Consider the following 15,116-nt stretch of genomic DNA (forward strand, 5'->3'; position numbering starts at 1 on the left):
CAAAAATAAAAATCAAACCACCCTCTCCTATCGATCCATTGTTGACTTACTAACATATACATTTATGATTGCAGGATTGTGTTTCATCAATATATAAGATCGAATAGATTAAATTGCTTGTTCTCCATGAAATTGAATGGATGTGCAATCTAAGTAATGCGATTGTAGATTAATGAAAGAACGATTATATACATATACCTATTAAAATATTACAAATTTCATTATATTTGAATCTGATGAATATATATGACATTATTACTTATAATGTTAAATGTTATTTTATTATCCTACATGTTGTATACATATATAATTCAGAATATTAGATTATAAGAACTAATGACATCCCGGAAAAGGATCGACCCGATTTTTTCTCAGCAAAAATTGAATTTTCCTGTTCATGTCTTCATCGTAAATTGATTTACATCTTTCATAATTTATTCTTCGTCTTACTTGAGTTGGTTTTTCATAGTATCTAGTTCTTCGATACTGATCAAAAATCTCTTCCCGACCCAATATTCTGTTCAGAAGCCGGAACGGGCCATCAATGTTGTTGTCTTTTATCAAAACGGTACGTGCAATAAAACTAAAGTGCTTCATACTAAAAATATAATAAATTACAATTGCGAATTGCAGTATTTATTGGTAAACGAATAGTAAATGAGTAGAAAATTAATTACCTTAGTTAATTTTATTTTTTCCTACGAAACTAAACCGAAAATCAACAACACGTATAGGTTAGAAAGAACTATTTTTGTGATTTCAGATATGTTTCTATATCGACGAAATACATTTTGTTTCAATGGGGCATAGATACGCTATCTGCAGTTGAGTTTTTAAATTATTTACGTTGGTTTTATTATAGAAGACGGTTTTATTGTTTGATGATAAATTTTTTTTAGAGAGATGATGTTCGACTATCGATAACAAAAAATTTCTTGGAAAATTTCTAAACTATCGATTGTGGTTATGAGTCTGGTGGGAATTTCCCTGATAGCCACCTAACCATAAGTTAACTACAAGCTACTGCCGTAGTTTAAAGGTAGCTCAAAGGTAAGTGTGAGCAAGCAGTTACCTTTAAGTTGACAGTAAATTGTCTGCAACTTTCTATTCAATTTGACTACAAGTATTAACGTCAGACAATGACGTTAAGTTGAATGAAAGTTTCATTTCAAATTGACGGCAAGTTTTTCTGGCATGTTACATTCAAGCTACTGCCGTATTCTGAAGCCAGCTTAGAGGAAAGTATTATCCAGCCAAGCTTACCAGAAACTTTCTCGTTAAGTTAGCGGTAAATGTTTCACTGCAACGCTTGTAGAGCAATGTCTGGCTATCAGGGTTTTCATTCTTTGGGATTTTACCCTCTGATGCCCATTTTGATCGCAGGTTAACGGTTATCTACAGCGAAATTAGATATCAAGTTGACTTCAGAAACTTGATGGTGCTAATAGTTGACAATAACTTGCGGTCAACTTGAAAATAAAATTTTGCTCATTCAAGTTTTTTCTCTTGCAACTTTTTGCCACATTGAAATTCTTTTGTGCTCTGCAAGTTTTTTTTCCGTAACTTGAAGGCAACTTTTTGATTCAACTTGGATTTCTATTACAGATGTAGATTTATGTAAGCTTGAAGTTCCCTGATAGCTAAGTTTTGTCGCCGTTGGCCGCAAAAATTGACATTTTCATAAGTTGACGACAACTTTCTGTGAAAGTTGATAACAATTTGTAGTCAACAGTTACAACAAGAGCAACTTGTCAATCAAGTTCTCGTATCACATAGCAAAAATTTGAAATTTTCTTAGCGGGAAGTTGAAAAAAAAATATACCTTCGAAAAAGTTGAATAAATTTTTTCATACATTTTCGTTTTACATCTATTTTATAAGAAACGTGATCTGATCAAAGAAGTAAAAAAAAAAAATTTTAATATTAATAATCGGTTTTATTGATTAGTGAAAAGTTTAATCGGCGGTTTTCCTTCTTTATTTATTTAAGGTAATGTTATTAATAATTTATTGTCATTAAATGTTATCAGGTCGTCAGATGCAATTAGTTGCTTATCAATATTCACTGTACACAAACTTTTCTTTTCATTTATAATTGATGCATCATATATGTCTATATTTATAGATATAGTCGCTATTCATGTTCAAATAATAAATCTATTTCCATTCGAATTAATTAATAATGAATATTAATTATCTCAAAGTAGTTCTACCGACACAATCTTTAGCATTAAATTTCATCTGCGCCATTACATTTAATTTTTAATACCCCATAGATTTTTTTAAATCGTCACGTCTACTAATGCAGTGTTTTTTCTAGTCTGTCAGAATGTATCATCATCTCGTTTTATTATTAATTAAAATTAAGTCCCCAATTTAACTCAGTTATAAATTCAAGCCTGAAGTTCAAGCCTAAGAAGAATAAATTATTTTTCTACTAGAATTTATTTCAAAAAAAAAAAAAAAAACAGTTAACTTCTGTATCATAAAAGTAGCAACAAATGTTTGACTCTCATTATATGTCACAAAGTTTACAAGGAAAATTTTAAGGATATGTAAGGATATGTCTTGAAGTTTTAACTTTTACTTCATAATAGTTCATTGTGTTGTAAGGGATGAAATAAGATGAATTCAGATAACGGTTGAAATCACCTGAAGTCTTAAATCGCATTTTCTCTCATACCACGCATTATATTTGTCATATGATCTGCATTAATGTTGACAATTTGAATATCTGGTCAGTCAAAACGAGATAATTTCTGACTTATGTCGCAGCCATAAAATAATTCTCTATTATAAATATACAAATTCAAGTAATTTGATGAGGAAAACAATGGAATTTTATTAATTTCAAATTCTTTTTCATTTTCGAGTCGAAATCTGGTATACTGTAAATCTAAATCAAAACTTACCTTAGACTTCTTAGGACATAATTGTAAAGACTTGAAATGAACCAAAAACTTAAAAAGACTTGAATTGAACCCAAGACAAAGAGCTCAGAATTTTTTAAATCAAAACTCTGATGGTCCCAGGCTGTTTCTAGTCCTATTCCACTTCTAGGTGTCATTAACCGACTGATGAAATCGCTGGATCACTTGCAAAAATTTTTTACTAGCCTTAGAATTTTTTAATTAACCCTCTGTTAGTCTCAGGCTGCCTGTGGACTCAATCCATTCTTGGGTGTCATTAGCCCAGTACGTGAATTTAAAAATTTCACCATTTTGTAGTATTCCTTGGAAAGCCTCTCTTCTGCTGTCTATTTACGTTCGCTTCACGATTTATGTCATGATTCTGAAGTTAGCAAACAATGACTAACTTTCGGAGTTGTTTTTAAACTAACCAATTACAAAAAAAACAAAAATTAAAAATATGCACATGTAGGAAATTAAATAAACTACAGGTGCAATTTTTTCAAATATTTTTTTTTTATAATTTATTGTCTGAAAAAAAAAATCAAAAACTTATTAGACGTCGACTAACTTCAGTATCATTTTATTTCTATGTTGGTCTAACTGATGTCTCCATAAGTCGAAGTAGGTTCAATTCAAGCCTTTGTAAGTCTAAGTAGGTAAATTTGAAGCTTTTGCAATTATTATATCCTAAGAAGTCTAATGTAGGTTTTCAATGCTCATTTAGGTTCAAAGTATCTCTTAGATTTTGACTCGGGAACTCATATTATTTTTTTCAATTTTTCAAATACACACGGAGAGATTATTGTTGTTTGAAGTGCTATGGTGTCATAGTAAAGCCAAACCATAGGGGCCATCTGACGGAATTTGAATAAACCCAGGAAAAAATTACTATGGCCATAGCAAATTTGGCAGCAACTATATCACAAATTACCGTAACCGTTGTAGATTTTACTATAGTCATAGTAATATTCCCATGTGTTTATTTCAGTATCCGTCAGGTGGCCAACATGGTCTGGCTATACAATAACACCATAGCATTTCAAATGACAATAATTTCTTCTTGCAACTACCAATTCCGTTGGATATTGGAATGACATAAATTTTTAAAGGTCTACAATAAACGAATGCGATTCTGACAGGGATGAAATTAAGTCAAAAACTAATTTGCCGCGCAGAAATTAAATGAGTTTGTTCCCTAGGGAAGGAACTGATCAGTTTCTAGCTGCTAAATTGCATTGGTCTCAAATTTTCTCTAATGTCAAAAAATTTTTTATACCTACAATCTGAAAGTTCTGAATGAACTTAAAACTTACTATTTTTTTAGAGCACAAAAAGTCACAAGAAATTATAGTAACTGACCCATCATACCTCGGGTACTTCGTATCACTCTAATATTAGTGTACATAAATTTTTTTTAAACAATAATAAAAAAAAAAATTTCTAGTCCTTATTGTAGCCCGGTATCTTCCCTTAAATAAGAATATTCCGATATTCTATAAATTAAATATTTAATGCATTGATTAAAAAAAAAAAAAAAAAAAAAAAAACTTTGAATTATAAACGTTCTGTTAACAGAAAATCATATAAAAAAAATAAATAAAATAAAATAAAATAGTGCAGCCTTGAGGGCGTCGAGCGAAAGTCATCTGCGCTTGCGATGTTTTCGTCAGCGAGAAAGCGCGAAAGGCCACGAGTTGATGGCCGAGTTTGCGCTGTGCTTTTAAAGTTCTACGTCCTGGCTCCGCAATTTCTAATAACACAAAACGTAAGTACTCGTGTCTGAGCTATCGACAAAGACTGTGCACGGATGTAAACATTTTAAATTTAAATTAGTAGTAGGTAGAAAAAATATAATTTATAAAAAAAAAAAAGAAAAATAAAATAAAAAAAACTACTAAAAAACAGTTAAATTTGTATTTTTACGGCCTGATGATGTAATTATGATAAAAACAATATCTTAAATAAGTATAGTGTTAATTATTGTGCTTTTATAAATTAAACAGAAGAAAAAAATTAAAAAACGATTACGGGTACATAAGGTGAGCTCGATAAAAGCAGTTTGACGCAACGGGAAAATCCATGGCTTGAAAGAGCCAATCAAGTAGAACGAGATTGACATCCACAAAGCCGACGAACAATATATTGTTTTTTAGACTTCAAGGGTTTCTATTGAGTCAGGTAATATATACATATAATATAATATATATAGATAAGACTTATCGTTATCTTTCATATATATTTTTATCTTCTTACACCTCGTAAATTTATTAAAAATTAAATCCTGCTCTAAACCTTATCGATTTTAACCTAAACTATAATTTTTTATACTTTGTTGATATTTATTGCTGTCGGGTAGGAGTTTCCGGCAGATAAAGGGCGCGACCTCTGAACATTGAGTTTTGTTTCTTTTAAGTTTAAATGTAAACATTGAATCGGTCAATGACTGCTGCTTTACTTTGTTATATATGACAAGATTGACTGTTTCACTCATTGCGGTTTCATACTCTCCCTTATTCAGCCCAAGGACTCGACGTTGATATATTTCGTTCGACTAGTACAGCATTGTAGTACTGTAAATAACATAACTAATAGTTCGTTCACACTATATACCATTTACTATATGTTGTATACTATATATTAATAATTCATTTCATACAAATACAGGGGTGTAAAGAAAAAAAATATATATATTAACTATGCCATGGTAACATAGACTATTATTAGCAAATATGTCATTAGATTATAACACTTTGCCGTAGTATATTCAATATTCTGCATTAAATTGGATGTATTAGATAATAGTTTCTTATAAATTATGATATTTACACAAGTAGTAAAATGAAACCACTTGAGTTACTTTATATTGATTCCTAAGTGCACTGCAATTAAGTATAATGGCAAATTTAACATTCACTTTACTATCGACGGTAATAACTTTTTTTTATATTTTAAGTATTATGTATACATTAGGAAACATTCATTGCAGTGAATTCATTTTTAAAACGAAAAAAATTTTTGTTAAGGAAAAAAATTTATTTTTTTGATTGGTTTGGAATAAATTTAAAGGAGGGATGTAATGAAACGTAAAATGAGCTGAGGGAAAAGATCATGGGCAATTTGGGTCATCATATATTTTTTTGAAAATTCATTTTACTCGGCATTAAAATTATGGTGGGTTAAATTGACACCGATTATTTTTGAATTTGAAATAATTAAGTAGACTTTTTTTAGGAGACCCACTTTACCCCCTGATTTTCTTTCATAATTTTACTTGATTGATTTAATGAACTGGAACGCATAGTGGAACTTTTTAAGCATTTACAATAACTTTTCGCTCAATGAATCAACGATTTTTAAGATAAAGGTATTAAAATGGTTAAGAAACAATAAGTAATTTAGTCGATTAGTATTTAATGCCCGTGCATAAAAGAACAAAATTTTATCCGATTACTTAGTGAACCCATAGATGGATTTAAACTTTTTTTTACTTTAATCAATAGTGCTTACCCCAACTGAAAACTCGAATTTTTCCGAGTTGATTTATTCGAAACTATTCTAATGAAATTTTTTTCGTGAATTTAGGGAAAACTTTAAAATTACACGTAAATATATTTTTTTTGGACGGTAATTTTTTTTTCAAACAAATATTTTGGCATCTGCTGCAACCATATGGCGCAATATTTTATCAAACTGATTAATTCAAAAATAAATTAATTTTTTTTATCTAAAAAAAATTTCGGGAATAATTTATTTACACCACAAAAAAAAAGAGTCGAAAATTATCTAGGTTTTTTTTTTTTTTTTTTTTTTTTTTTAATAATAAACAAAAAGGCCACAAGTGTCGTAAGTAACGGACTTTGTTGTTATATTATACGATATATATATTGTGGAATCATAAATTATGTTGACAGTAAATGCAGAAAAGGAAACAAGGATAGTTGGATAGTTGCCAATCTTAAAGTAATTAAAAAAACAATGACGGTTGAAATGCTTTAAAACTCCGGGAATTTATAGTACACAACATATCTCAAGATTAGTAATTTATCAGTATTTATCATCATGAGGGTACATTAGTTAATATGCTGGTATAGCTATCAGATTAATGAGATTTAGATGACTAAACATTTTTAGTTAATTTTTTTCCTTTTGATAAAAAAAAAAAGTCTCGTAAATTATGTTTTGTGAAAAATTTATGTAACGAGGTCCAAACACTGTTCGTGTTGAAAGAAAAATATTAGACTGGGTAAAGAAATTTTTCACGATAGGTTTTTATTGTTAATGAGGTTCCTGAGTCAAAAAACAAATTTGGAGTTGAGTCTCAAAGTTCTCAATGAGGTTTTTAAGGATCAATTTAGAATTTTAAGATTGACAACAGTATAGAAAATTATCCTAGTTTAGCCCTCAAAATAGTAGTTACGGCCCATTTTACCACTTTTAGGACTAAACGGCAATAACATTATCTGGATTAGAGCCTCAAAACACTCAAAACGTAAAGGAATAATTTATCCACATTTGAACCTTAAAAGTCTCATTCAACGTATTCTCCCCTTTTTCTCTACTATTTAAAATTTTTCAAAATCCGAAGTATAGCTTTTCATTTATTGATGATTTTGAGGTCTTACGTCAAAGAAATTGAGACTTTTGTGGATTAAACTGAAATTAGTTTTTTGATTCAAGTTATTCAAGAATACTCACATGTTAATTTCATAGTCTATAGTATCATTAAAAGAGATGTTTTTAGGTTAGGATAAGTATTCATTTATCCAATTTAGAAATACGGAAAATATCTTTTGTAAACATATGAAGTTTCATTGATGAATCTGTTTTGCCAACACAAGAATTGCCTAAATACGAAGTTTGCAAAATAGATATGTCAGAGATTCTTAAAACACCTTTAATAAGGATACGATCGTCATTTTGACGACCTACTGTGAGAAAACTCTGTATAGCTGAATTGGCTATGCAGCGTATCATTAAGTATACAACGTATAGCCAAAATAGCGATACGTGTAATTATTCTGACGATATTTTTCTCTTCGTATCGAATTTCAGATAAGTGTAATTTCTGTGTGTGTCAACGTTATTTTTCTTAATTATTAAATCCCGTGAAATAGTAATTTTCAGTAAGCTAAGAATATAGATTTACTATGCATTATTTTAAGAATTTCTATCGTACTTTACACACTATTCACGAATCAATATGACCTGAAGAGGAAAATGGTACTACAATAGGTCACTAAACAGGTGGTTGCTTATATAATCGATTCAAGCACCGATATTCTCGAGGCTGTAATATTAAAAAAATATAAATGATGTTCAGGAGAAAATAAATTTTCAGGTCATGTAAACATAATGGAAAAGAAAAATAAATTATCAATTCCTAGAAAAAAAAATAAAAAAAAAACGTTATGAATTATCATGAACATTAACACCCTTAGTCACGCTATGAACGACACTTACATGTAATTATTCAAAAACTATCATAATGAAAATAATATAATAGTTTATGAATAAAATTTTCAATATATACACTGTAAAAAAAAATATTCTCGTTTGAAATACGATGGTGTCACGGTAAAGCCGGACCATGTTGGCCACCTGAGGGAAATTGTAATGAACGCATGCAAAAATTACCGTGACTATCGTAAAATTGACGACGATGACATCATCAATTACTGTAACGATTGTAAATTTTACTATTATCATAGTAATTTTTGCATGTGCTCATTACAATTTCCGTCAAATGGCCAACATGGTTCAATTTTACAGACACCATAGCATTTAAACAAAAATATTTTCTCCATGAAATGATTAATTTATCATCTTTAAATCAGTTATTACCTAAAAATAATTATAATATTGTTCCTAGAAATTTAATTTGACAAATGATCAAAAATTTCAGAAATTTCTTCAGTTTAATAAAAGTGAATTTTCTTATTTCATAGGGAAAAAAATTGTTTTTGTCTCAATTAACGTTAGTTCCCTAATTTTTAACGAAAAATTGTTATTAATTTTTTCTGTGTTGTAGATCTAAGCAAATTTATAGGCTATAACCACAAAATTTGATCGATGTTAATTAACTCTCCATTTACACGAGTTAGAAAAAAATATTAAGTAATACAGCGACACCAGTGTGAACTCATTTTAACACCGCTTTTTTCAAAGTGTAAACATATAACAGATCTCATTAAGTATTATTTCGATAAAATGCACTTTAGCGGTAATATCTTAGGTTATTATTATTTATTGCTATATATAAATTTTAAACGGATAATATTGGATACTAGCAAAAAATGTGTCAACTTGCAGATTGTTTTTTATTTAAAAAAAAGACGTAATGGTGCATAAGTGGGTTCACTTTCTTTTGCTCTAATGGCTTTAGAGGCTCGATTTTTTTCTTATTTATTCAACTTGAATCGATTATATATATCTAAAAAGTGTGGGAAAATTTAAAAGTCAGCTAAGACTTATTATTCTTGGCGCGCAGATCTTAACGATCATCAGTGAAATTTTTTAGCATAATTTTATTGGGTTTTAAAAAAAATTTAGTAAGCAGGGATTTCTCTGATTTGACTTTCAAAATTGTTTTTTCTGGTTTTTTTCATTGGCTAAACGGGATGAATAATAGACGGAAAATGGAAAATCTAAATTTCGTAAACATGTCTCGATGTTCGAATAGCAAAACTTACTGCACTGCTGAAGAATTCATACAAAGTATCGAGTGAATTTTTCTTTCAAATTTCAAATATCTGTAGGTTACTTAACCATCAAAATTTCATCGCTCGATTCGCTCGTTATTTTTTACTTTATTTATTAAGTTTGAAATAGTGAAAAATTCAAAGCCATAGCAAAAATTTTTACGCTTGGAACATTTGAGACAACAAGGCGTAACAATTTAATTGCAGTATCACTTTATTTTTCAGATAAGACATTTATGCATAACAGTGTCTTAACTACACAGTTAGAAATTTTGTGTATTTGTGTTAAAAAATTATTTGGTTAAATTTTTTATGTTGATTTTTAACACAAAAATCTTTTAATTCAACACAACCCGTTTGTGTTATTTTACTTCAACAGATTTTTTATGTTAAATGATTAGAAAATTTAGAATGTAAGACATTTCTTGTTATTCGAAAATTGACACAAAATTTGGGTTGTTTGACTAAACGTTCCCGCGCAATTCTTCATTACTATAACCAAGCAAAGCATTGTAGCAACATTGTCTGCAGGGAAATTTGGATTATAATTTATTTACAATTAAATATATACATTTTACAATTAAATTTAGATAACTTTGATATCTTTTTGAACCGGTTCAATTGTTCGCTAAACTGACATAAGTTCTACTAAGGGTAGATCAGTATATTTAAGTTAGTTAGGTTATGTGCTTATGTTTATTAGTTGATTTTAACACGAAAAATGTGTTAAATTTGCACAAATTTTCCGCTAAATGTACACAAACTTTCTGTCAAAAGAACAAACTTTATGTGTTCAATTTTATTTAACATAAAATTTGTGTTAAAGATCAACACAAACGCAATGTGTTGAATTCACGCAAAAATTTGTGTAGACCGTTTGCAACACACGATTTGTATTGAATTTAACACAAAATTTCTGACTTTATAAAGTTTTTTCAGTAAAAATGAACAGAGTCCTTTAAGTTATAAAATCAATCGTTTAGAATTTTTTTTTGTTTAATTAAATGCAAATAAATGAAAACAAAAAAAAAATGTAGACTATAAACCTTAAAATTTGATTTTATTGAAACACATCCTTTTGCGAGTTGCTGTCTAATGAGACCTAGGATAACCGGAAAATAACTTTAAAAAAAAAAAAAACCTATTTTCTGATACTTTTAGAAAACAAAAAATGAATTAAGATAAAAAGTTCCCCTCTTTCTAAAAGACTACATTTTTTCTTGAGTTAAGGAGCATTAATTTCTTTTGAAATATAGTTTCTTATTTATTTTCCTATAATTTTTCTCGAACGTCTCAAACTTGATAAATTCTTGCGAAGAATAATTAATTGAAATTTTAATCTTCACCATTAATAAAAATTTCTAACATAAAAATGTATTTGCGTGTGAAATGTTTTTCGATCGATTAATAATTAAAAGGCACTACGGTCGTGGGAAAATTGCTATAACTGGTAAAAGTAATGTCGTGTATTATAAGTTTATTTCTAAAAAAAAAACTTCAACTCATTTGAGATTAATAGCGTAAAGTGTAAGAAAAAGTTAATAGTTCTGTAAGTTTTTCCTAATGAAAACCAAAGGTTAATTCTATTTGGCCATTTTGTAGTAATCACCCTGAAGTGTTATAACACTCGTATACACTCACTCGACCTTTGTATCTTGTGATGTCTGCTATTTTTTAAAAATTTAACAGAAATTGAAACCTTTTGTAATTTGAACGAAACTTTTACATGCATTAATTAAATTGATTTACAAGTTTTAATACCATGTTACTTACAAATACATTAGTTTGATTAATTGGAAATTTTCGAAAGCATATGCTCTGGGAATTTAATGGTTATTATTATCACTGGGAATTTTCAATAGTTGAAAGAAAAAAGTTTACAATTATAATGTTCATATTTTCTGGTGTTCAGTCTCATGCCGCAACGATATAAATTTTCTATGTAAATGGGGGAAATATCACTAAGAAACAGATTAATAGCTCTAACTTGTCAAAGAAATATATATAACACAAGTAGCTCTGGACTTTTTTCCACTGTTCAATACTAAGTAAGCACAGGAAAATTTACAGTCACAATTACAATATATTCCCGGGTAAAAAAAAAAACTTGATTGAGACTTGGTTCACAAATTCGAAATTTAGAGCCGTTTTTCGCAAGACAAACTCGACTTTTTTTACGGAGATTTGAAATATATTGAGTTTTCGCCTTGGTTTAGACTTAACCGGTTTACTTAGTCAGGATTTAAGACGAAAAAGTCTAAATCAAGTCGAAATTGACTTGGCTTAGACTTATTCGACTTAAATTATTAAGCGAAAAAGTAAAAACTAAGGTGAAACGGGAAAAACACATTTTACACTAAAAAATACTGCTTGCTTTTGACTGAGCAAATCTGAAGTAAGGGGAATAAATAACTTTTTTTCGACTTGGTTCAGCAAGTCAAAAGTAAGCGAATGACTGTCGTGCTTGAAGTGAAGACGAATAAGTTCAAATTAAGATAAAAAAATATGAATAAGTTGAAATTAAGATGAAAAAAGATCTTACAGTTGACAAAAATTTAATTCAAGTCGAAGAAGTTGAGATCTTTTCGAAAAATTGTCGGCAAATCGATAACTTCAAAAGAAAATAAGATGAAGCGAACCTGAATCAAGTTTTATTTTTGACTCGGGAATATACTATTTTCTCCTGGATAAATGAATAAAAATTAACGCATTATTAATTTCATATTCAACTTGTAGAATTTTCTCGACAGAAGAGAATCGAAATTTTCGTACTCTATTTCGGAAAAAAAGATCATCAGTATATCTTAAAGTGAATTTCAGTTTTTTCGATGAAAAAAATGATTTTGAATGAAATCTTCAAATTTCTGCACAAAAAATATATTAAACTGAAAAGTTTAAATGGCACAGTTTCTCGTGGGAATAAAAGACAACGTTTCTAGTGGTTATTTTTTTTAACAGAGTAGAAAAATGAAATAAAAACATTCCGTTTAAAACTATCTATCTATTATAGAAAATATCCATTAAAATATCTTCAGTATCTTGAATTCCTAATGTAATTATTTTGAATGATAGTAACTGTCCTCTTTTCCTTTTAAATTAAGTTAAAAGTATTAATAAAAGTACCGAGAACATACATTTAAAGCTCACTAAACAGATTAACATTTAAACCAATACAATATTTATATACATTAAAAAAGAACTATTGAATGAGATAAAACTTTTCGCTTAGTACAATATTAAATATAAAAAGTTATAAATATTTATATTTTTATTCGTAAAGTTTTATTCAAGCTATTGGTAAACTTTATTTCATATATCAGCTCACTCTTTTAATTTACGATCGGTAATGACAAGCTTGGCTCCGCCTAGCAATTTACAAAATTACACCTGTTTTAAATTACTTCTAATAATTCCGTCGCAAAATTACCTCAAGCTCGGTATTACGGTATATTTATACTTAAATTTCCGAGCGAGTATATTTACATTTACTTGACAAGATAAAAAAAAATAATATCTTTCGGGAATCTTTTTTTTCTATTTTCATGTTTAATATATTTATCATAAAATATCAATCTTTTTCATTATTTGCCTATACTATATTTTTCATTCGTAGTATACATAAAAACTGATCTACGATAAAATATTCTATTTCGAATAAACAAAAGGTCATGATGATATAAATATACAACAGCTTGTTTGATGATAATTGATATCTATTCTTACGTCATTGTTTACTAATGAAAGCTTCGTCGCACTTGGCCATAAATTATTATACAATTTCATTGTATCCAGTCAACAAAAAGCTTTTGTAGGCTTTTACACATTTATATACATATATATTACTTTGACACTTTATCAGAGTTTGCAGCTTACAGTTGAATAATCCAGCTGATCTGTTTGATAATTGACTAATTAACTAATTAACCAATTAATTATTATGACTATTAGCTGATAATAGGTCAATATCTTGCATAACAACTCAAAAGATTAATTATAGAATTGCATATATCTATTGACATTAAATTGGCTCAATCAGGTTCTTCTTCTTCCGACCGATAAATTTCATTAGTATAAGTGGATTGATGAACTCAAGGGGTCCTTACTGTTCATCCGGTATGTAAGAGGGTGGGTGGCAAAGTAACGTTCTATATAACGTAACATCCTGTTGCAAAAGATGTTTACCAGGACGATCCATCAATCCTGTTTCCTCAATGACTTGATTAAGTACTGATGCGTCGTATTTCATGTACATCAGATTTTCGTTATTAATTTATCATTCGAAAATGTAAACTTTTAGGATTTTACTATTGAGGAATTATTTGTGTTAATTGACCTGAGAGATATTAATGGATGATTATACACTAGGGTGGTCGTTAAAAATTAAATTTTCTCAGACACCCATAAAAAGCTTCTTTTTAGTGAAAAAATACGTGGGGAATTTAGTTTTTTCGTTTTAAGTAAAAAGAACACGTGCCGAAGGACGATTAAAGTTCATTTTTCGATACAATCGCGGTTTTTTTTTAATATCTCATGAAATATGCAGATTAAAGAAAAAAACCATAGAAACAATTTTGTAGGAAATTAAATTCTTGACAAAAAAGGTCATGTTCATTTTTTCTAAAAAATGTGTATTTATGAAGTTATTTCGAAAAAACGTTTTTCAGATCTGATGAATTGAGCGTTTACAAGGATTACAAATTTTGAAAATAAAATTTTTCTAAGTATACAGAAACTGTAACAAGCATTAATAATTGATATGTTACGAGCTACGAAGTTGTCTACATTTATGAAAAAACGTTATTTTAACATTGGTTATCCTTAAAATGCCCAATTACTAAGATCTAGAAAAGTTTCTTTAAAATATCTTCATAAATACACGTTTTATAAAAAAAAATGAACATGACTTTTTTTGTCAAGAATTTAATTTCCTACAAAATTGTTTTCATGGTTTTTTCCTTTAACCTGCATATTTCATGAGATATTTAAAAAAAACCGCGATTGTATCGAAAAGTGAACTTTGATCGTTCTTCGGCACGTGCTCTTTTTACTTAAAAAGAAAAAACCAAATTCCCAATGTATTTTTTCACTAAAAAGAAACTTTTTATGGGGCACCTGAGAAAATTTAATTTTTAACGACCACCCTAATATACACTGGGAAAAAAACCGGGGTAAGCCCAGGTGGTGTAGGTGTTAAAATTTTGGGTGTTAAATTTCAACACCGAAAGCGGTGTTAAAATAACACTGCCTACACCGGTGTTACATTGAGTCCATTTTTAACACCACTTTTGACAGTGTATGAGTATAATGCACGGAAAAAAGTTCTTAGGTTTGAAAACATCTAACGAATCGTGATACGCGTTCGTAAAGAGGGCGATCTGTTACGCTCTATAGTAATGATCTAGATAGTTATCGTAAAGATCCCTTCTAATCCTATTCACGATACGATCGTTGCCATTTCTATGCTTATTTCTAACCTAACTAACCTCCAAATAGCTAAACGTGAATCG

General features: G+C 29.0%; 2 protein-coding genes across 2 annotated transcripts in view; one reads left to right on the forward strand and one right to left on the reverse strand.

Annotated features, from left to right (window-relative positions):
• Positions 1 to 201: 201 nt before the first annotated feature.
• On the reverse strand, positions 202 to 787 carry LOC106693503 (28S ribosomal protein S21, mitochondrial). The gene is made up of 2 exons (XM_014441423.2): positions 678 to 787; positions 202 to 598 (listed from the first exon to the last, which is right to left on the reverse strand). The coding sequence occupies exon 2, from the start codon at positions 595 to 597 to the stop codon at positions 334 to 336; it is 264 nt and encodes an 87-aa protein (XP_014296909.1). The 5' UTR covers position 598; positions 678 to 787; the 3' UTR covers positions 202 to 333.
• Positions 788 to 4,711: 3,924 nt separating this feature from the next.
• LOC103579526 (uncharacterized) overlaps positions 4,712 to 15,116 on the forward strand; it is a 46,466-nt gene continuing 36,061 nt past the window's right edge. The window contains exon 1 of the mRNA XM_008560951.3: positions 4,712 to 5,089. The gene's annotated coding sequence lies outside the window, so the exon portion shown is untranslated. The remainder of the gene's footprint in view (positions 5,090 to 15,116) is intronic.

This window comes from Microplitis demolitor, chromosome 5 (genome assembly GCF_026212275.2).
Source record: "Microplitis demolitor isolate Queensland-Clemson2020A chromosome 5, iyMicDemo2.1a, whole genome shotgun sequence".
Classification (NCBI taxonomy): Eukaryota; Metazoa; Arthropoda; class Insecta; order Hymenoptera; family Braconidae; genus Microplitis; species Microplitis demolitor.